Source organism: Tetrao urogallus (genome assembly GCF_951394365.1).
Source record: "Tetrao urogallus genome assembly, chromosome: 17".
In the NCBI taxonomy this organism is placed as follows: Eukaryota; Metazoa; Chordata; class Aves; order Galliformes; family Phasianidae; genus Tetrao; species Tetrao urogallus.
Window position 1 is genome coordinate 3,551,464 of NC_136830.1, and position 24,604 is coordinate 3,576,067.

General features: G+C 37.9%; 1 protein-coding gene across 1 annotated transcript in view; it reads left to right on the forward strand.

Annotated features, from left to right (window-relative positions):
- TMEM132D (transmembrane protein 132D) overlaps nucleotides 1-24,604 on the forward strand; it is a gene marked incomplete at both ends in the record, with an annotated part of 192,715 nt that overhangs the window by 68,674 nt on the left and 99,437 nt on the right. The window contains one exon of the mRNA XM_079543845.1: nucleotides 528-674. Within this exon, the coding sequence (XP_079399971.1) occupies nucleotides 528-674 (147 nt within the window). The remainder of the gene's footprint in view (nucleotides 1-527; nucleotides 675-24,604) is intronic.

A 24,604-nucleotide genomic window follows, 5' to 3' on the forward strand; every position in this document is an offset into this window, starting at 1 on the left:
AAAGAATTAAGGATTACAGCATTGCCTAAGAAAAAATGAAACGGATATTTTAAAATATGGATGTGATTCCTCCTCTTTGTTGAGTATTCAAAGCTAAAAGAATTATGTCAGCATGCACCAACCACAATTCATTCCAGTCATCATGGCTGTAACATTTTTTCATACGTGGAGATCGACTTCCAAGGAAACAGCTCTCTCTTGGAGAAAGAATATTTTTAAGTGTTTTTAGGGCCAGAACTGATACAACATTTAAACTCAATACTACTGAAGGACAATGAAGAAATTTCGTGCATTCAGAAAGATGATGGGATTTGGAAGGAAAAAAAAACCCACAACCATTAGTTCAGTAAGATTTTTATCTTGGTATTATTTCTTTTTAAATGTGTAATGCTTAATTACTTCTCTCATCTCTTTTCCTTGTAATCCTGTCAAACTCTGAGCTGTAGCATTTTCTGTGGGGCAGAAAGGAGAAAGCGAAGCAAAAAGTAGCAGATCAAGCTCGTCAACTGCACTCTTGTTCCTCCTAGGGCGAAGGTGAAGAAAGGTGTGAATGTTTTCAGCGTAAGAGCCAGCAGCCCATACTTGTGGGATATCAGAGAGAGTGTGGATTATACGGGGAAATATGCACCAGCTGTTATTGTTTGCCAGAGAAAGTCTGCTGCCTCTGAAAACAGGTAGGTCATTTCCAGCATTCTGCCTTTTCATAATGGATGGCTTTTCTTTTCCTTTTTCAAAGCACCGTGGCACAGTTTTAATAAATTTTATTATAGAGAATGATAAAAATGCTTTTGGAAAAGATGAGGCCGTCTTTGTTTTGTAGTGATTGTAAATTGTGCCGCATGCGCTTTGAACAGAAATTGTTGTTCAGTCTTAATATCCAAAGAAAGTTTTAAAGCTAGTAGGAAATACCATTTTCAAATAGTATTTGGAAGAATGTGTTTCATATCTCAGCATCTGGTTGTGACTTATTTAATCTTTTCAAATTATTTGCTGCCAGGCATTATACCATGGGTAATTATAGGGTTGTTTTGGATTTTATTTACTTATTTTAAATCCAAAGATTTGCAGAGGAATCTAAAACCTACGGCATGAGACCCCCATTTTTTTTCCCCCAGTGAGATTTATATGAGTTTTTAATATGAAGAAGAATAGAAGTTTTGCATTTTCCATTCCCATTGTGCAAGCATTTTGCTAGGACCCTGACCTCTCAAACAGCCATCAACTGGGAGGTGGATGTTCCTATTCTAGTCACAACTGAATTCTGTAGTGAATCAATTTTGATATCGTTTTCTGCTGCTTGTCCATTGCTTCTGGAAATGTATGTCAAGTGTGTGTTTACAAGGATCTGACTGCCTGCAAATGTTTGGTATTGCCGCTAGGAAACTTACCATACAACATGAAAATTCCAATTTTGCTGTGATTTGCTTCTGACACTTTACAAAATCTTACAGGTTTGAGGGATTTATAATGGATTTTTGATTTTTTTTTTTAATAAATATCCCCTAATAAGTAGGAAACTTCATGTCGTAAAAAGGAGAGGAGAATAATTATGATCTATCATCTGTTGTCAGACATCTGACCTAAATGTTATTGGGTTTTTTTGGGTTTTCTCTTTAACCAATAAGAGATGTATACACACGTGTCAGCATCACACCTTCCTATTGCCTAGCACAACCTGTTGCATTCTTTAAAATTCCAATTCAAAACTACATATAGACAGCGTGAATATTGTTGCTGACTGAAATGGGCATTGGATCAGAACCAAAGATTATATCAACAATGAGTTTCCCATCACACTTTATCTTGTTGGGTCCATGGAATGCATTTGCCCAATTTCTCTTCTTCATCAGGAAAATATAATGCAACATCATGGGTGAATTGAAGCTTGGCATCTTATTTCTCTTCAGTATTCATCATTCAAGAGCAAGCTTTCAAAGTGACCCCTTCTTGTACTTTCATGTGCTGAATACAAGCATGGCTTCATGTTTATTAAAATATATGTGAGCTGTTATACATTTTGGAAGGAAATTCAGGAGCAGACAAGATCATACATCATACATATGTATGCAACTCATATTTAACTTTTGTTTTAACTTATTTCATGTGAATTCACCAGTTGAGCTTTGTGTGCTTTTGCATTTTCAAAACAACTTAGTTATTTTTTGTAAACAAATACTATCATCAAGCATATTTGCAATTCAGTATGATGCTTTTCTCATTAAGTTTAGTCATGCCTGCTTTACTATTCATTTTAGGAAGGATGATCAGTGTTTTATGGGAAACAATTTTTCCCAGTTCCAGAAATGTTTGATGACACTACATATGCACAAGTGGATAGCAGTTAAATATTAATGCCTTTTACCAAATTGTTTGCCTCTGTAGTTCATTTACAAATTTTACAAGCTCTATTTGCATATTATTTAATAATTCCTAAAACTGAGAGATCTGATCATATGAATGCATAGGTGGCAATGTTAATTAACGAAGAGATTCAATGCTTAAGTGTTTCTGATAATTTTTACATGGATCAGAAGATATTGTTGATAAAGCTGACTTTTAGTGACAGGTGTAATTTCACAGATTAAGGAGACACGTGTGCAAGTGACAAACTTAACCAGGATGCCCAAGTGTTTCTTTATCTAAGTTTGAAATATATCAGTCATTTTATGTGGAGAGGTTTTGGCACCTAAAGCTTATCATAACAGGATTAACATAAATATTATCGCAGCCAGCAGGGTGTTTTAGCATGAATATTAACAGCAAATATTGTGAGTTTGTAGGAGAATAACTAATTAAGCCCATCTGTCAAATATGATTTGAAGTTCTCAGAGCCTTGCTTGTTGTGGATTTGTGACAGTGTTCCAGATTACTGGTGAAGCAATTACGAAGTTCTTCCCAATTCTTCTGATCTCATTCTCAGATGATGATGATTTTGTAACACTCCAAATCCTGACCCATGATATTATTAAATGGGCTTAATAATTGCATCATCTGTACAGCTCTTTTGTTCTCCTTTGAGAACTATCTATCTTCCATCTCTATTTCCACGTAGGCAACCATTAAACCAGATAGAAATCTGTGTGATGTGAATTAATCAGTGGCTCAGAAATGTGACTTGGGAAAAATTTAAGCAATGATTGAATCAGGGAATTTGAACCCCAATATGCGTCATCCTTTGCTTTTTCTTTTCGAAGGTGGCTGATATTTGTTCTCCTTAATGAGGTGAATAGAAGGATAAGATCCAGTACTGCAATTTAAGAATGTTTTCCTTGATTATTGTTGTTTCTCAGTGTTTCTGAATCTGAGCATTCCTGCTCAGCTCTCTAGTGAGAACTGATGAAAGAATTGGCAAAAATGTGAGATCTGGATTCTTGCCTGCTCTGCTCTTTTGTTCCCTGTTCGATTTTAAAGCAGACCAGGTGCAAAGGATTTGGAAAACCATTAAGGCAGATGACGATGTAGTCTTAGTAGGTTTTATGACATGCCTAAAACAAACTTTGAATAATTTCAGGAAGCATCTAAGATAAATTCAAGGACATCGGTCCCTTATTTGGTAAACACTACTGATATCACTTTCCTATATCTGTAGCAGTGGAGACAATAAGCAGGATGCTCTGATGTGATTCTAATATCTAAAATGATGCTTTTAAAATGTTTTGTGTTTAGATCTCAGAGTACAAATGTTTGCCAGTTTATGGGAGAATAAATTGTTGTTTTCTGTGCTTGTGGAAGAATGAGACCGTTCATCCAAGCACGTACGAAATAGGCAAAGCTTGGCCTCCACCAAGTAGAATCTTTGAATATGGCTGTTTACTTTCTTATCTCCAAATGCAACCAAACTGTATCATGGATAAGCTTTGCTCTCCTTATTGTTGGAAATGTTACAAAGCTGGCATTTCATCTGACACATTCCTGATTATGCTTTTGGGTTACAGCTCTATGGCACTAAAGGACTTATTGGCTGTACTGCTGGGAGCTAGATGCTGGTCGTGCTGTTGGTGGGGAAACTTATTTTGATTGTGAACTACAGGGTGGCTGATTCAATCTGTGATAACACTGACACAATAAGAACTATCAACAGTATTTCCTGGGCTATATCCCTCATTTGTTCCCCTGTGTCTCATTGTTTTTGTTATACTGTATCTTAATGCTTAATATTCCTATCATATATAATAAAAGAAAGTAACTTGATATTAGATAGGAGGCAGGAAAATATATGGCATAATTCACTTTGATTTTCCTGCTCAATGCTTTATTTTTATGATGTTTATACCTTTTACCTTAATGCTCTCTATATTTATCATTTTCACATCTATTATGGAATCTCATGGTAAGTTATTTAACGTCTAGCTTTTATGCTGAAACAGCAGCGAGCTGCTGCCTCATTCTTGTACTTGTTGCATTTGCCAGTACGTATGACAGACTCTCAAGAATGCTATAATTCTAAAATACTTCTGATTATTGCAACAAAAGCAATGAATGTGACATAAATAACAGCCTAATGGGCTCAATAATTATATTGTGTGTCTTGCTGGTGGTCATAAAAATGTTTCATACACACAGTTTTATGATTTAGATTACCATTATTATTTTTCTCCTTGCTATTCATGTGTTCACATGCCTTTACCAACCAGAAGTACGTTATTTCTTGGAAATAAATTTTTCTACTCATTGGAATTACAGAAGTGATACACACTGAGGCAAATATAAGCTCCAGTGTATGTTGCCTCATTGCAGTGTGAATTACATGAAATCATCACATGGTGTTGTTTCCTCATGAGAAACTCATCATTTGTCATGAAGAAACTGAAGCAAAATCAAGCCTGCCTTCAGATGGTTATCTGCAAGTATGGTATTAGATCAGGACAAGCAGGATCAAAGTTGAGAGAAGGGTTGAGCTAGTCTGTATGTTTGTTAGGGCAAAATATCTTCAAAATATTAAGTGATGTGGGAGTGTGTATGATTACAAACAAAACAGATTTATTTCTGGTTTTTATTATTATTAGGGTCTGAACAGATATCTTACATGGCTTCAAACTTACTTTCTGAGTAATGATTTTATCACAAAAAACTGGCCATTCCTTCAGCATCAATGAATTCAGGCAGATATAATATGTTAGTTTAACCCTGAAATAGCAGAGCTTGACTCCTCCTATGCTTTCCAGTTTTCTAGCTGTAAAGGCATTTATTCTGGTTAGCTCTAGAGTTTCATACAGTTTCTTATTTCTAAGAAATATTCATATTTTGTGCCGATGTGAAAGTACGAATGATCTCAGAAGTCGTGCTTATATTTCACATATTTGAAAGCAAAGATTCTGTTTCTCATTTCTCATTTTAAAATTTGAATTTGCCCTCTGAGATGAATTTGCCCTTTGAGATGTCAAGGCAAAATACGTTTGTGTGAACCAGTGCTCAGTGCATCACTCTTGTACACGCTGACCCACTTTTTTTCATTCTTAAAAATATTTTATCAAGCAGTGCTTCTGTTGAAACCATCCTCAATGCTAATACCCTAATTAAAGAAAAAGGTCTGTAGTTATTATCTTAAGGCAAATCAAAAGGTGAAATATTAATGAACAACTGTTAGGTAAACGCAGATGCCCTAGATATGAATAACTGAGAGGAATAATTGAAGCTTTAGTTACATAGCCATCATGTCCTTAGTTTCTGAAGGTTATATTTGGGTCAGAGGAGATAAGGGACAGAGAGCCGTGTTATTCAGCAGCAGCCCAGGCTTGGCTGATTTTGTAGGGCTTGAATTCTGCCTGGTGTTGGAGTAGCTAAAGGACATTTCCAATGGTCTGGATAACCTCATGCATATTTAGTGTCTTTATTTTTACCCTGGTGTTATCCAGCATGATAAATATCATTTTAAACCTGAGGAGGAAAGATTTCCCTTAAGAACCTTAAGGATTCATCATCATCATGCTTGCTCTGTTTGCCGTACTTATCACAGGAATCCTTAAAGCCTGAGCAGCCCCAGGGCTCAAAATAACAATTCCACTGGGACAGAAACAGTTTGCTGCCTATTAGAAAGGAAAAGGCAACTGAGTAATCTTCTGTCTAGTAAAAGATCTAATACTGAATGCAAAAATGTGTCTTGTGAAAGTATCTCTGACGGTGCTGTTGATTTTCTGCTCCTTGGAGAACAGCTTGTAAGAAGTAATATTAATAAGACTAATTACTCAGACTAAAATGTTATGCTGAGAATATGCCAGTTACTGTTGAAGTGTGAGGATTCCCATTTTTGGGAATGAAAAAAGGTCAGTGTAGACTAGCTGTCACTCGTATGTCAACAATGCTTGGATCAGAAGGTTAACAGAATTATGTAATTCAATTTAGCATCTCCATAAATTGTTAGGCTATTCCTGCAAGTACAAGGATGAAATTCACTGGGTATTTGACTTAGACATCAGCTCTGAATCTATAGATTTACTGCTTATGTGAACGAGCCAGGATTGCAATATTTAAGGTGTGTATGTTGTTGATATGAACTGATGATGCAGATACAACTTATCTTTTAATTATTTCAAATTAGTCACCTCTCAGTCTTTAATTGCATCTGTGGGGATAGGATAAGGCTGCAGATTGATGGAGGCATAGAGGGGAAGTGGGTTGAACTTTAAAGACAGTTCTGATAGTAATGCACAGAATCGCCTATTGGGGTTTATGGGCATGGAGTGAAATGGGGTTATGTAGCTGGGCTTAGAATGAATTGCATAAAAGTCGATACCCTGAGCAGGGAGCTGCACTGAGCTAATCACTAAGGCAATGCAGAGGTCAATGGCACGCTGTTTTATGACTCACTGTGACTGGGGAAGCCTTAATAACTTGCCCAAGGTTGCACATGGTGTTGACAGAGCGGGAGTCTTTGTGGGTGTCATTGATTTGACCATGCACACACATGCACATATGTTTGTACAGAAAATTGAAGGTGTCTGATTCCACAGGCAGAGCTGTGTGTGATTACTGAGTATTTTGGCTTACATGAAAGGAGTGTGTAATGTGATTCATTCCTCCCCCTGCCTGGTGATCTGCAGCAGCAAGTGATACTTCCACCTCTTCCACCCCATTCCACCTTCTGCAAGTATTTTCCATGATGCCCTCATAGTCCAGCAGTGAATTTAATCATAGACAAAGAACATGTCTGTCTCTTCATTTCTGCATTCATCCTGAGAATACAAAGAATAAGAAGCGGATTAGTTGGCTGTGATTTCTTTATGGTTGAAATTCACTGTCAGAGAGATGGTTGAAGGATTGCTTGCACTTATGTAAATGTGCATTAGTATTATTCTTAGTTTCAGGGATTACCTGAAGATAATAATCAAATGTGCAATTAGATGAATGGGTGACTATCATTTCCATTCTTTCTTGCCTTAAATTCTCTGGCATCTTGCAAATGAACGTGCCTGTCTTTCCTCAGATTTGTCTGAATTATCTGCAGAATACCTTAAATGTTGACAAGATACATTCAGTGTTGGCAAGGCACTGTCTGTTATATGCTTCTATTTATTGGAAGCTTTCAAAAATATTAGTGTTGCGAACTTCAGCATGGGGACTGTGGAACAGGATAAATATTCAATTGGTAATGTAGAAAGTGAGACAATATTGCTTTCATCTTTTATTTCTTATGCTGCTTTTCTAAATCAACTGTAAAATCAATCCCGAGTCATGTTTCTGTTATACCTTAAGGCAGCAGTCTCCATACGTTTATTTAGTGGTGCTGGCATGTGCAGGTGGGCTCTTATCCCATATAAAGGTGGAGACCATTGTACCACAAGTCCTAGAAACACATCTGTGTGGCACAGAGCAGTGCAATGTGGAGCTAAATGGGCTGCTTCCACCCAGCCCTGCTCACAGCACCGTAGCAAATAGGTCTGTATCGTACATGGCGTGTCACTGTGGGCTCACAAGAATGTACAGTGCCGAGTGGTGGTGGTACTTCAGTTTATTTAAAACCTACCTTTAATCTTATACTAGAAAGAAAATAATTAGTTTCAATAACTTCTGATGCAATTAATTTATTCCTAAGTGGCAAATATTGTACCTGGAGATGAATCGATTAAGAAATATTTCCTCTGAGATGTGTTTTTTTGTTAATTGCTGAGGCAATTAATTTTCTTACAAACATGTAGTTTTTTCTGTCAGGTTATTAAGGCGAGGGAAATGAAAGGCACAGGAAAGAACAAAAGATGATTGTGATAAAATGCTAAATGTAGGAAATACAATGGGTAAAATGTATAATGTATATGTATAATCTATGCATCTTGTGCGTTTGTCAACAGCTATAACAGGAAAACTTTCAAAAGTTTCAGAAGTTAGGACATCTTAGAATTAATCTCATATGAATATTCATTAAAAAATGTTTTACTTACATGAACACATGGTATTTTTTCCATAGGGTTCTGGGCCGAGGAGAATTTGGCAGACAGACTCTTGCAAGTCTCTATATAGTGTGTTTTTAAAATAATGTCTTTCTTTTTCTCCTTGAGGCTTACAGTTTAAAAACATGTGGGCAGATTTTCTTAAGGGAAAGAGCAAATGCATTTTTTGGTATTTGCATGTAAAACCCCAAGTTTGTCCAAATACCCAAAGACTTCCTGCCTTGCCAGTTCCTGAGTCCTCTCTGGGAAGCATAGAGCCAGTAGGAAGTTCTTCAATTTTATATTTGTTTTCCATTCTAAACATTTCCTGTGTGAAAAAAGCCATTCTCCCAAACTGCACAGCACGTGGCTATGTGGTTACACTTTTTATTTGATTTTTTTCCCCCCAATATTTCACAAGACTGGCAGCTAATGAATGGAGAACTATACAACAAACCGTCTTGAATGGTTTTAATTATTCTTGTAGCTGTCAAAAGCACAAGGAATATATTCCCATACTCTCACTGATTACTCTTGCATACATACTGTCTATATGCAATTCCTTTTTCAATCCTTTTAAGTTGAATCAAATATGATTTTATGCACATTAAATACCAAGAACATGTGCTCAGTGAAAGAGCGAGGGCGTGGGTGTATTCTACATTTATTTTATGTATTTCAGTGAGATAAACCCCTGATTTAGTCCCTAAGAGTCTCAAAGAGAATTACAATGTCTTGATGAAAAATTACTATTTGTTCAAAAATCGAGATTTTGTTCTCAAGAATGACATGAAAATAAATATTGTTTGCAGTGAGTCTAAGGAACAAACGGAGAGGGTTGTAGCTGTCTCTGCATGCACAGTTTCAGAAACGTAGCCTTCTGATCAACCTTTGAGCTGGTGGGCATCAACAATTGTTTTGTAAAGGTAGTGTTTTTGCTCCTTGCTTCAGTATTCAGTGTTTTGGCACTCTCATTATGCTTATGTAACTCTCCTAGTTAAATATCTCCTGTTCAGGGATTTAAAGGATTAATCTCGTTTATGAAAAGAAATGCTTCTTCTGCCTTGGATAAACCACAAATAAGGATCTTACTCCACAATTGTAATCACAGTTTGTAAATTTACTGAGAGTGGTCCTAATGAACAGCTAATGATAATCTGGGTGCTTCCTTCACCAACATAAAAATTGAGGATGAATTAATGAGGAATGCACCAGACAGCTGAAAACTGCTATTGTGTAGGATAATTATTTACTGGCAAGCATGATCCTATGTATATAGGCTTACTGGCTGGCTAAGGTGAAAGTTGACACTGACCCTACTTTCACTTACAGTACTAAGTTTTAGCTTTTCCATAACACAAATATACAAGAAACAGAACTTTTAAAAGTGGAGGAGGTAGACGTTACTCTGCTATGGGCAGAGTAAAGAAAGCAAACGTTTAGGTGAAGAGAGAAAACGATATGCGTGTTATGAAGATCCTTATAATTAAATTCATGAATTGCATTTCTTGATTTGCAACCCTAACATTCTTTTAATGTAGTTAAAAAAGTCATAATTCTCAATAATTTAACAGATAAGTTTGTATGTCCAACTGAAAAAAATCTGATTTTAATTGCTAAAATACTGGACTGATGGATGTTACTCTTGTTGCTTGCTCAGGCTCCCCAGTGCTGCAGCATTGGAGCTATGGAAGATGTGTTCCCACTCATTTGGAGCCTTACTTTTAGCTGGGGTCAAAGAGAGGGATTCCTGAGAACTGGAATTGTATGTGTTTGAGCCATTGTTTGATTCTCTTTTTCCGTATTTACCTTTTTGGTGGGACTGGGATTTTATCAGAGCAAATCTGGTTGCAAGCAAAACACTGCCAGAGCACTGCCAAAGAGTGCAATTGGGAAGTAGGTCAGTGGGAAGGAAGGAAACACCGCTTTCCTGACAGTATAAGAGGGAGTTAATGATGCGGCCGTGTAAGATGCAGATCACAGCATGCACCAACCTCATGGCCAGGCTGTGAGAAGCTCATCTTCCATTGGAAGTAGATAGGCTGTAAGCCTGCCTGCTGTCTTCCTCTGGAATCAGGGCAATTACCAGCTGCAGTGTGGAGTGCTGAAGGGAAGGTTAACCAGAGCCATTTTAAACAGTCATCTCCCAGGGAAAAAGCAGTCTGAGGATTGTTGTTTAAACATCTGACTGTGAGGAAATGTTTCTAAACGCTAATTTTTAATGGCAAGTCTTAAGTCGCTCAGATTCTATGTCTTTAAAAAGTGAAAATCCATACTTAAGCCAATTAGAAAAGTAGCATTTTTGATCTGAGAGTGTGCAGAGCTCTCCTGTTCTAAAATTAGAATGTCAATTTTACTGTTAAGCCAGGGGAACAAGAAGCTCTACCCTCTGAAATTAGCAATGAAGAAAGTGTATTGAACTCATCTATAGCTTTACACTTCAGGGCAGTGGTTGGAACCAAGGTAGGCAATATTTCATAAGGCTGTCTCAGTCTTTTACAAGAGGAAAAAGAAGAGAGGGTGGAGGGAGTTGCTTTGTTCTGATCTCCAAATGAAATAATCAGCTGAACTTTTAAAACCATCCAGAAGATTAAAGGACACTTCAAATAGTGTACTATGTCAAGTTCTAATTTATTCTTCTGAATATCTCTTTCCTAATTGTGACAAAACTCAGACATTAAAGCTAGCAGTCATGTGCTCTGTTGAAAGGTGCTGTCACTTTAGAGGAAGGTGCTGCTGGAGAAAGGGAACGCGGAGGGAGGTCTGTCGTGAAGCAGAGACCTAGAAAAAAGCATTAAGAAAATACTTTAATGCTTTTGACTTTATATGGACAGTACTTGAGAAGGATTTACTATTATGGAAGTTATGCAAAAATTGGTGTCCTTTTGTTGTAGCTGAAGCAAGTGTCCTTGCACAGGCTGGCTGTGAGCGGTATTATTACGCAGATATGAAGGCAGGGGCCGTAAGCAGCTTGAATTCCCATAGTCTTCAACAAAACTTGACTGGAGGGGCCAGGGGATGGAAAACCCCAGAAATTTTCAAGGAAAAATTGTGATTTGTGTACAATGAAGGGTATTAAATGTTTGCTGGTTATTTTTTTTCCTCCCAAAGACTCGTGTAACAGTTTGAAAAGAGTACCGTATGGCTGATAAAATTAATGAACTAAGTTATATATTTTAGACATTATTAGGTAATTCCATTCTTAACATATTTTAAATTAAACTCACCTAAAATTTGTGCTATTCTAACCAGTTCATCAATGAATGTGCATAAAGATGTCAAGTTAACTTTTTGAGCACTTCTTTTTCCTAAAATGAGATTTTTTTCTGTAGCTACACTGGGTCCTGATTCACACGCTGCTTCAGCATTCTGTGGCTATTACTTTGGTTTTTGTTTACACACCAACAATATTCATGCTTTCTATTTTTAACGTAATATATGTGCTATTTTAGAGAAATGTCAGCAGCCAAATACATATTCAGGTACCTGAGCGTGCTATGCAGATCTATTGCTAATAATAGGTGTATCTGATATTTTTCCATGAAGGAAAGAATTTATGCTCGTTTATGCCATAAATAGCTTATTTTATCAGTGCTATCTCAATAATACGTTTGTCATTTTTAATGAGTAAAGCAAGTAACTACAGCTAGGTCAATTTTTTTCTGAATTTAATTGGTTTTTCTTTGGGGGAGAAAGGGAAATTTTGGTCAGGATTTCATAGTAAATGAGTCTTATTGTATCACACTGCCTGTGCATGTGTGGTTTAAGTTTGACAGCCGCAAAGCTGACCGAAAGACAGTTATTTTATGTTTCGTGAGAATAGACAGACAGTAGAGGAAAAAGGCACTGGAATCCCCAGACAGCCAAATTCTTATCAATAGCAAATTATGGAAAAATCTTCAATAACAGCTTGTACTTTCTTGGGCATGAGAGTCAATCAACTGTGAGACAAAGCTCTGTAGGATACCAGCTTTTACTGGCTCCATCTTCATGAAGCTGCTTTTTCATGCTTATATTATTCACCGAAAATCTGTTCTCCATGGTGCAGGCCTGGCTTCAGTGCACAGCAATTGTCAGTGCGGTGTTGCAGTGCTGAAAGAGCCCTTTGTCAGAAATAAGGTAGGCTGGATTTGGAGTTCAGTAAAGGTTCAACTTTTATGTATCCTAAATGGGAAGAGGGGGAATTATTAGATTGAAATCCAGTCTGCGTCTTACCTCACTGTTAACATTCTAGTGCGAAGCTAGAAAATGGAAAAGCTAGAAGCCACAGCTCTGGAAACCAGACGTGAACATCTCATTTCACTGGAATGTAAGGGAGGTGTTTCCATGGCCCTTGGCTCTCTTGCTCAGTGCCGGGACAAGTGTGCTTGGAGGGCTCTGTTCTCAGCTGGAATTAGGCTATGATCCCTGTTAGAAGAGAACATGAGTGCTGTAGCCTAATGCTCCCAGCTCCAGGAGTTTAACTACCTGGCTACTGCAATAGATGCTGCAGTTGGATTCTAATCTGAATAACATCTTTGGTGCTGTATACAGTTGCCCTTTTTATCCTCTCCCCGTTTTCCCACGAATGGGATTTATTTATAAGTGCATCTCTCCTTGTCGCACTCTCAAAGCTGAGAGCTGATAAAGTGTGGTTCAGTTTAATCCCACAGTGAATGTCTGTAAACCCAGTCAAAGGATGTCCCCACAAGGACAGTCACTGACCTTAGTTGAAATGGGCCAAAGCACAAGTGCTGGGGTCACTCCACGTGAAGTGGTTCAGGACAAAGGGGTTGTATGAGGTTAGGAAAATTGTAGAATCCTAGAATGACTTGGACACGAAGTGACCTGATAATTCTCTATTTCCAAATCCCCCTTGCTGCAGGCAAGGCTGCCAACCACTAAACTCAGCAGTACATCAGGCTGCCCAGGGCCCTATCTAACCTGACCTGAACACCTTCCAGGGATGGGACATTCCTGGCAGTTACCAGTGCCTGTTCCCCTGTGATCAGGAAAGTGTGCAGCCTATACCTCTAGCCAGGAAATGTGTATGCTACTCCCTCTGTGTTTCAGGAGGTTGCAAAGCGGAGCTGTGGTGGAACTAAGTTTGTCAAGCCTGGGGCTGATAAAAAGCCTGTTGGGTACAGCAGCTGTGTGAAGTCCTGCCTTTACAGCAAGGGGAAAGAACTGACCAAGTCAGGAGGAATGCTTCAGAGGACAGTAGTGTCTGAGTCTTGCAGTTCCACCTATACTGTGAGGAGCTTCATAAGAGCATTCAAACATCACAGTGGCATGGAGGCACAGCTTGCTAGCTCCATTTGACTCCAAAATCTGAACTGCAAATTTTCACACAAGCAAATGTCTTAGCAGGGGGAAGATAGAAGTCAAATGTTCAAGGTCACTTTTCACATTATTGCTCAGAAGAATTAGTTTTGGAAGTTAATAAACCACATGCGTTCACCTCATACAACTATTTCCCTCTCTGAACAAATTGTTTTTATTGTCAAAACCACAAATTTAGGCACTGTGATCAATATCATCATTTTATGAGCTGTCTGTAGAGGGACTTGAAGATGCAGCCTTGCTTGATTGTCTAAGAATAAAGATTGATCAACCCTGTTGCGTCTTGCGTATAGATCTTCGGTTGATTCACATGCAGTAGACAAAGCAAAGCGCTATCACCTCATTCCTCTCCAAAATAACATAGTCAATAGCTTTCCTTGGTGCATTTCTGCAAACACTTGAGACTACAACCCCTATTAATATGGTAAAGAGGGCAGAGAGAGGAGGAAAGCGCTTTGGTGTTGGGGTCTTTCCCTGTTAGGAAATGATGTGGTTTAAATTCCTAACTTTTCTTGCTTCGTTTCACAAAAAGTATTGAGCTGAGACTGTTTCTACCCTTTTGTGTTTTCTTTTACTGAATTAAAATGAAGACAAGAAAAACAAGCATGCAAGATGGTATTGTTGTACTTATAACACAGGTGACATAATATGCTTGCGCATGATACAGGTCATATATGGTCAAATCACTTAGAGCTTAAGTAAGCTAAGAAATTATGTGCCTCAACTGCAGAATTGTAGTGGGGAGTAAGATAATCTCCCCATTCTTTGTCTGCCTTATTAAAACTATAAGCTCTTCAAGGCACAGATGTCTTACACTGTGACACTTGGATCTCATAAGGTAATTGATTGATAGCATCTGTGCTACTCTTATCCGGAGAACAGCACTGGTCACTTTAAGGTGTACAGTATAGATTAATGTGTAGGTTAGATAGCTAAACAATAATATGGTGAAACTCAGAATATTTAGGAAAGAAATTTACTGGTAAGATGTATAAGAATAGTGCAGGAGGTTGCAGAATGTGATATGTTAGCTAAGCTTACAGGAGAAGGACTGGGACTTGGGCAAGCAGCTTGCCCACAAGGATGTAGTGCCACAGCAGTGTCTGAGAGCACAGGGGCAGCGAGTCCAGCCCTGCCAGCAGCAGCAAGTTAGCAGCATAATGCTTGGTGTGACCTCAGATACGTGGTGACATGTTCATGGCTTAATTGTTTACATGGGGTAGAGTGGGGAGAATAATACTTTCCAGCTCATAAGGCTGGGATAATAATATTAAGCATTACATGCTTTTAAGGCTTTTGAAAACCTTAAATCAAAGGTATATGAAAACCAAGTATACAGTGGGCGTGATTCTGTAGCAAGTCTTACAGTCCTGCACTCAACAATTGGTGTTAGTCTTTTCCATAGGCATGTTAACTTCTCTTCCAGTCTATCAGGAGGCACTGTGTTTAAGCTCTCCCAGCTCAAGGTTCATTGACCTATAATCCTACTGAAATGGAGTGGAAAGCCCATGAAAATTTCCCTGCATTTGCACTCAAGTGGCATATGGCCATGGTGTTAATTAAAAAAAATAGTGATAGTCCTCCAGTCTCCATGGAGACTAAGCATATTGAAAGGGGTGGGAGCATAGAATAGTTCATCCTAGGTTGAAACGCAGAGATCAAAAGTTGTTCTGGTTAAAATGCTGCGCAGATTTCAACGTGCCAAGTAGAATGATGTGACATTTTGTACAAAGACTTTGCAAAATCGTTCAGATATGAGATTAAGAGAATGTTTCCTGTACCGTTCCTGGCGGGTTATTGGAATAGATCTTGAGGTATATTCTCTGTAGTTCTGTTAAATTTCTACCAGAAAGCATAACCTCAAAAGAATAATATCCAACCTGGCAAGATGGAATTTTGTTTTACAGGGTGCTATTTGAATTCTTTTAGAAGTTCATAAAAACGAAATCACAGAAGATCCAGCAAAAAAAAATTGAGACGTTCTATGTGATTAAGATGTCTGGCTGGCTGTAAAGCCTATGAAATAAGGTTTCCCAAACATCTGCCTGAGGAAGACTGAGAAAGAGAACTATAAGAAAAATATTCCCAAAAATGGAATAGTGAACTCTTGGTTTTATTGATAGCTAGCAGACACTGGTTTGGTGTGATTTTTCAGTCATCTGGAGAGTAACAAAGCATGCGCATGAAGCATTAAAAATATTTGAAGCTAGAAAAAAATTACTTTGCTTGCTAAATACAAAATGGGAAGCAAAAAGTATACAGCAGTAATATATCAGTGACATCCAATTCAGCATGTTTTACATGTTATTAACAAAAAATGCATTCTGGTATTGAACAATCTGTTATTATTTTCTGTTTTCTGTCTCAGATAATCACGTTCTCTAACAATGTATTGAGGTCAGAACCGTGAAAGCAGAGGCACTTTCTTGAAAAATCATACTGGTCCTTCTCTAAACTGCAGTACTTCAATAACTCAGATAGTTACGAGCTTGGATATTTTTTCAACCTCATGCCCTTCTGCAATGCTTGCAGTATTTATTACATACCTCCTAAGTTCCTCCTTGTTCCAAAATTTCCTGCTCCTCTCTACGTTCTCTCATTAGAATCCAAACAAGCAGGTAATATCTCTTGCTGAATTGATGCTGTTGCTGTCAGAATGGGAGTGACAGATAGATGGGCAGACAAGATGCCTCTGTAAGATTGTTTCCATGGGAAACACAGAATAAAAAAACAAGGAGAAACATCTGGTTTTACAATTTATGTAGTCCTTGGAAGCTGATAGCTGTTTTCTATGATGTTTTGATCTGATGGATTTTTGGATAGATTTTTTTGATGTGATGCTCTACGTTCCATAAACGTAACCAAAGATACCTATGCATTTGATAGACTGAGCTGGAAAGAAGAGAAGATAAGGTGATTTGAAAGATTCATGCAGACGAGTCGTCCTGTTACCGATATGGTAGTGCCCAGTGCCCATTTTGGAGTCCTCATTTGTTGAGCAAAAACTGTAGGAGGTTGAGTGTAAAACATGAGACTTAGTTTTCCTTTTTGTTTTGGATTCTGAATTTGCCTGAAGAGGGGTTGTGAGATTGAATCTCATTGCTGTGAGGTGGAGTTTTGCCAAAGACAGAAACCCAACAGGAATTCTATATTAAAATTTTTTTTTTCAGCATTATTCAAAGAAAACTTAGAAGGTCCTGTCCTTTGCTATCAGTGGGCCATAGCTGAATAAATATGTTGTTTGGGGAAGACTTGGAAGAAAAAGTAAAAGCACAAAATGCAAAAATGCATTTCATACAGTATCACTGTCTGCTTTGAAATGGGTTTCCTCTGTAGATAAAAAAAACAAAAAACAAAAAACTGAACAGATGGAAAGGGCCTGAAACAAAGGGAAAACAAAAATGGTTAGCGCTGTTATCCAGAGAGTGTTTGAGCAAAGGCAATCTTAATTTGGGCAAATAAATGAAAGATTGGCTCACAACATTTTGTAAGATTAATTAAAAAAAACATGACATTGTCAAATTTGGTTTTATGAAATGTAGCAAACTTGAAATGAAAGAGAAGACATTTCATAATATAGGTACAGAGCTCATTTGCTGGCACTACCAAAAATACAGATGGTTGTGATAGCTGTTAATGTCTCAGCAACCCGTGCAGCATTTTTCTTGTCATGTTCTGTGTGGGAAATGTCACTAATGGACTGCTTTGCCTTGCCTGTTGTTTTTGTTCCCTAGAGTCACTCTGACAGGGGATTCCCTGAATTTCTCTGTTTGCCTGGTGTAATTTAGTAACGAGGTTGGCTTGTTTGTTATGAATGCTATTTTGTACTTTTCTGACCCCTTAATGAATTGGCATCAAGATATCTGCTTGAACTTTGGGGCCAAGTTTTTTTAAGCATCACTTCAGAAAGGAGTTCTTTATTTCCCAAAGGCTGAAAGAGTACACCTAACTTTTTAGCACCATTCTGTTGGATAGGATATTCATATTGGATCTGTTTATTCTTCTCTACTTAAACTCCTTTTGATAAAAGCTAGATGTGTAATTAATTTAATAGCAGCAGTTGGGTCGAAGGAATTATTCCATGCCACCATTACAGTTAGTAGGAATTAAGACATTTAATTTGAAGTCTATTGTTCATGCAGGCACTTTCTGTTTCAAAAGGAATAATTTAAGCTATTGTTAAATTAATTGGATTTATCTTTGGCCAGCTTTACATCCTGGAATGGTTAAGAAAAAATAGTTAGGACATTTTCTTCGCTTCATCATCACTATGAGCATCACAGTGGCTGCTCAGTTTCACCGCACGGCCGGCTTTGGATCAGTCATAGTCCAGTTGCTTTGATTTCTGTGATTAGTGTAATTTGAAAATTGAGACTGCAGCTAATATGCGCCTGAAAAAACATATGCGCTCCATTCCTTGTTTGACTTCAATCACACAGCCAATTTTTACTGAACTTATTTTTTCATTTACGTGTTGGTGCGCACTGGGCAGATTCAAATGGAATGCACTCTGAAAGTTAAAAGCCCTAGGCTAACCTCTGCTAGCCTAGCTTTTTGTGTGTGGTTGTGGAATAGGAGAAAGTTCTCCCCAGCCCCCGCCCCCCAAAGGGAAACAAAAACCCTCATTCTTTTATATAGATCAGCCCACAGAGCTCTTCAAAAACACTCTTCTGTGTTCACTTGTAACATTAATTTGTTTGCCAAAGCTCTGTCTGGGTGTTTAATTTCATTTAAAGGACAGTGTGAATACCCTCTGGTGCTTAATTTAGAATTTATATGAATTCCCCCTTCTCTTAGATAAATCCAACTGAATGAGACATCTTTTATGTGTAAGGGAAGTTGTTTTTTCCACCCCATTTATAACCATGTTTTATTTAGAACATTCTAGTTCTTCTCCTCTTGGGGCAATATCTAAAATTCCTTGTCAGGTAATTAACCATACTGGATGCAATCAGATTAAAACTTCTAAACATGTTTTTTTGGTTGGAGAATCAGCATTTAATGAATTAATCCTGTGTACTTCTTTAGTAAGAGCTTGTTGCTCTTTTTCTTCCTATTCAAAATTGAAGGAGCTTTTGCAAGGTCTCTGAAGAACACAAGTAGGAGGAAGCAGTAACCCAATCCTCTAACACACGCCAGGGGACCAGGAATCAACAGACTGGAGGTCCATGGGATATTTCAGCTGTTGCCACTGCAGAAAATAGGGGAAATCTATCTCACAAATTAGACTCATACACACACAGTAGAAGATGTGGGAGAGGACTAACTGGATTTGCATTGTCTACGTGGAAAAGGACAGGAGTGACCTCCTTCTTGGAAATAGGCACTGCTTCATTGCTCACCTCCATACTGAAATTTGAAACTTGCTTTGACTGATCTGTTATATTCATATTGATTTTACAGTTTTCCTTGCAATTAACAGATAAGGTGCTTTTCTACCTCCACTCAGCATGTTATTTATCCTTTCTAGAAAAGGGTTATTGCAAGCTGTCTCTTTTCCAGGCAAAATCCAATACATTTTCTGGTCTGCTGTAAAAGTGGGCCAAATGGATTGTGCAAGGGAGTCATCTGTCATGCTTCCTTCTTAGTGTCTTGCAGGAAATGAGTAGCTAGGAAGAATATACCAAGGCTAGAGAATGGTATTTCCTTCCTTTAGCTCAACCTCAAAGAACAGTCTCAAAGCAATAAAGTTCATATTGTGGAATTCACAAACTATTTCTCTTTAACTTGTTTTAATGATAAGCCTCGCAAGAAGTTCTGTTTGTGAAATATTTGGTGGGGTTTTGAACAGAAAAACCTATCACTCCAGTTAGCATTGGCATGATTCATTTTATTTGGTTTTAATTCATTAGCATGCACATACTTAGTCTCCTCTTGATTGCTCTTGCTACAACACAAGAGGAGGTGGGAGACTAGCCAGCGAATCTAATATTCATCTTGTAAGCAATAGATAAAACCATGGTAAAGTTAAAGGGAAGAATAAGTGCCCTTCACAGAGCATCACAGGCTGATGTAGTTAACCAAAAAGAGAGAGCTCATTTTCCTTTAGATGAAGTTTTAGAAATCTGCTTTTTACGTAGTTACTGTACTGCCAATTTCACAAGTTGGTAGCCTTCTGTGAGGCCAACCCTCAGCATTTGTTATATCTCTCCCCCTGCTTCCACTTCACTGAAGTAGTTAAGCATAGTCTTAAATGTTACTGCCATCGGTAGGACTTGCTTCAAATTCACCATGATGCTTTCTTGAAATTTTTATTTAAAATTAATCTTTTGGTGAAGTGGATTTAAAAGCATCTATTTGTATTAAAATGGGGACAAATTGAAAAAAAAACAACGCCGATGAAGTACAAAAGTACAAGCTACGGAATCATAGCAGCAAGGATTTTATGTCAGCGGATACAGGTAAGGATCTTTAGCTACATTAAGTCATTTGACATCTTTTACTTAATAGGATAATACTAATTTGCAGCAAAGTCTGGATTAACTATCACTTAGGTCAGTAGACTCCTCTAGACTTTAGACAGGCTGTTGCTGCATCAGCACCATTGGGACAAGCAGCCTTGGAGCTCTAAAATACTGTTGGGTCCTGCAATAAACATGAAAAGATTTGTTTAAAGTGAGTAGTGATTTAGCTTGCATTGAACTTGTCATTCTCAATGTAGAAAATTAATAGATATCTGATTTTCAGAAATGCTTGAATGTTGCCATGTGGAGGAGAGTAGGGAAATAAAAAAAATCAGACACAGTGTCCCAGACAGCACATTTATATCATGCATTTCTTAACAAATCTTAACCAAACAGAATAGGAATCTTCCTTCTTTTTTTCCATTCTTTGTCCAATTTTTTCCTTTTGCTGTTTTTCAGCAGTGATGGTATAGAACAGACACAGAAGAAAATTTTCTCCCCTATTTGTCATCTGCTTTCAGGGTGACCAGTAGGAGATAAATCTGTCAAGTCTTAGACCAGGCTATTGTGGCAGACTTTCTCACTGAGGACATAATACCTCAGGGACAATGGTAAGAAAGAGGATCAGTCAACTTCAAAGTTGTCAAGTGACAGTTTTCTCAGCTCCTCTGAGAGGTTACTCTTTGGTAGGTTACCTACAGCTGATTTTAAATTAGTAGACATAGGAGACTTGAGTATGAGGAGTTTTTTAAAAATGAGAGTTTGCACTGTGAATGTCAGCAGCACTGGCTTGACAGCAAGTTGTTCTCAGTCTATGAAGATTAACATAATTTAGATTCTGATAGTTAGATAACACTGCACTCAACACATTGTGGTATTTGTGATATTTTAATAGTAAGCTCAATTGCATGGGCATTTATTTCATAGGGGAAGTTTATGCTAGTCTGGTATAACAGCCAAGTGAGCTGACTAAAGTTTGGCAGACCCTATTGACATTTCTAATAAAGAAATCACTTACCACAGCATTTTTCTTGCTTAAAGAAACAAGAACAAGAATGGTGAAGAAATAAAACCTTTAGAGACAGAAAGAAACTGTTGACAACAGCTTTTAATTTCCTACATTTAATCAGTAGTGCTCAGCTTTTGCCACCACTGTAACATATAACACAATAATACTGGTAATATATTCATTACCTGTCATTTACTTGAGCACCCGGAAATTAGGAATGTGCGGAGGCTAACTTATGCATAATGCTATAAGTAGAGAGGGGAGAGTCTATGCCTCAGTCACAATAAAGTAATTCCATGGCAAATTTATTCTAGGCTTTCTAATTGGCTTATTGACTTAGGTTTTCTGGCCTTACTCATATTGCAGATTTCCCAGTGGGAGCCTCATGGTTTGGGTCAACACGTGTTACTTGCTGTGTAAACCACTTCTTGCTGTGTACTGTGCAAACTCTAATCTGCAGTGGCTGTGCGAAAATGGTCCCTAACACAAAGCTTGCTGCTGAGTTTCGAATGGCCCTGGTATCAATCATGATGGCTAAGCATAGGAATGGAAAGGCACAATGAATACTGGATTTGACTTTATCATCTAGACATGAAAGGTTACCTTATGTCCACACCACTAAGTAAATTAGACCCTGGGGGCATTTCTTTAATCCTTACCATGTTACTACAAAAACTGGATTATTATTTACACAGTACTATTAATTCTGAACTCGTGTAGTGCTTCTCATTTCAGATTTCCCAAGTATTTTATTAGTGGAAAAAAAAAAAAGAAATCTCAAATATTTAACAGTAAAACATAGTTGTCTGGCATATTTTGGTTTAATATTATGATGCAAAATCGATTGCATGCTTCAATAACTAAGAGAGCACATCTAATGCCAGAGGTCTTGAGGGGCAACTGACTCTTCAGTGGATTAGCAAACAATATGCCACCGTGTGTTGCATCTGAAAGTATTACTGAATTGTGGGCAGAGAATGATGTCCTTGCATCTAATTGGAAATTCTTGAACAGGAAAGAAATGATACTTAAGTCTAGTAGACTTAAGTCTAAATAGCATAAAGTGAATTAAAACCAAACCAAAGCACCAACAGATGCAGTATATGTGAACAGATACTTCATCTATTTTATTTTCATTTTCTGTAACTAGTTTCAAGCACAGGATGTTCTTTAGTGTGATTGTAGAATCATTTAGAGGACCTGAAGTTTCAAATGGGCTCAGAAACCATTCAGTTTTAAGAGTAGTCAAAGACTTTAGAAGATATTTCGATGCCTGTTTTTATCCTTTTGTACTTTAGAGCAACTATTCATACTTTGTATAGGCTCACGGTGACCACGTACACTTTTATAGGGTGCTGCTTCTGGATTTTCTCTTTCATTATCCTTTAGAAGTAAAAATAATTCTCAGGAATATTTCTAAGTCACGTTATCCTCCTCAAAGCCTCACCTTAAGAGCTCTCCAAGTTCACCAATAGATTAAGTAGCTTGTCTGTCCAGACCTGATCTGTGCCTCTTCCTTATCCTGTATCATTCCTGTGCTTCCCTAGATGTCTGTGTGCAGGCTTGTTCTGTTTTTTCATGATAGCACTGCAGCCTTCTGGGGTCAGCAGCCATCTGTTGCTCTGTGTTTGCTACCACACCTACCATGCTCAGGTGTTTGTGTCGTGTTCTGCATGACCTCAGCTGCAAAAATGAATAATTAAGTATATGTATGTCCAGTAGTGCAGAACTGAGTTAACCATGTCATTGGGCATTCTCCTGGGAGCATTTGTTGATGAGAAAAATTTTATGAGCAGCATTAATCAGATGCGCTGCTGTGCTTCTAGTCTTGCTGCAGTGAGTGGCAGTACTTGGTTTTAAATTTAGCTTTGCCTTTATTGCATTTATTCTTCACTTACTAGGTGTTCATTTGCCTTAAAATAACATGGAATTGAAGTACTGCAGAGAATAGATTAGGTTTGTGAATTATAGCAATATTTGTTGTCCTGACCCTCCCAAGTTTGTCTTCCCTCTGCTCTAAAGCTGTATATGGATCAAGAAAATGAGGAAACGTGTGTATGAATTCTCCAAAAGTTTGTCTCACATGTGATACTTATTACTTTTCAAGCCAGCTCTTTGCAGCTGCCTCTTCTGCTGCTGTATATTTATGATCAGTTACTTGGGTCTTTTCAAGATAGCTTCATAATAAAGTTGTGCTGTCCAAGCTATCTATGTAACACACAAAGATTTATGTACCTCAGATGTGCATGCAGCAGACAGTAACCTTGAAAATCTCCCCATTAAAATATATGCCATTTGGCAAATGCCTTTGTCGATAAACCCTAGGGAACTGGCAGATCTTAGATTTGAAGTTATCTATGCATCTGCATGTAGACCAGCTTTCTGTGCTTGTGGCCTCCTCCTTTGGATGAACTTTTGTACGTGTGCTATGTGACAGCTTATGTGAAGAAGTAATTTTTCAGTGTGCATGGTTTAGCACCCTGTAACACATCTCCTGGTTGTCTACAAAAGGTGCAAAATTCAAATCTAAAAATATGTCAGTGCCAGACTAAATTAAAATTCATGCTTCATTAAGTGGGTGCTGTACAAATAAAGGAGGTCTTGGTGGAAGTAATACTACTTCTTCTGTGTAATATTTTAGAAAACTGGGACTATGGAGCCTCAAATCCCTTTACAAATGCTCATGGTAATGGGTTCGTGGTATTAAACTATAGGATTAGGTCTTACAGTGCTTCGGTAAATTTCCTAATTTGCCAGAATACCTGTTTTTTGCTTTTACAATACTCATTGCTGCCTATCTCCAGGAGTTTAGGCTTCATACAGTCCCTTTAAACTGAATCTTCCATTTCCTTCTTATGCCATAAATACGTGCCAGATGCTGCAGCACATCTGTGATTTGCCAACTGCTACTCTCACATGATATATAAAGTACAACTATGGTTAGCTGGCTTGTGTAATGTGAACACATACAGCATATGTAGCCTCTGTACTGGTTAAATTCAGTGTAGATACAGTGACTTGAACATATATGTGTGCAATTCTTTTTTTCCTGTCTTTCAAGTTCAGCGCTCAGCCATGTTTTAAAGAGAGATTTCAGCAAAACAGTTTTTTGGTATGAAATTCTGAGAGCTTTGCATTCAGACTAGGATTTTTGCCATGGTCCAAACATTCCTGAGCCTTGGCACAGAAGTGCTGCAGATAAATGTCCTGCATTTTCAATTTCTGCTGTTTCAGCAGCGGAGATATCAGAACATCTATTTCTGAACTGAGGGCCAAAGCTTCTTCCAAAACATAAAATCCAGTTGGTTTCTAAGTGAGCAAGTCAATTTCTGGCACAGAAGCATGGATCTTTTTCCTTTGAGCTGGTGTTTTTACATTTCCTTCACTTCTGAGGTTTTGCAGATTTTGGTAGATGAGCGTGATGGTAGGAAGAAATATATTTCACCGAGTCAAAGATGAACCAGAGAGGAATATGAAGGTCAGCAAAGGAAAAGGTGAAAGGAGCA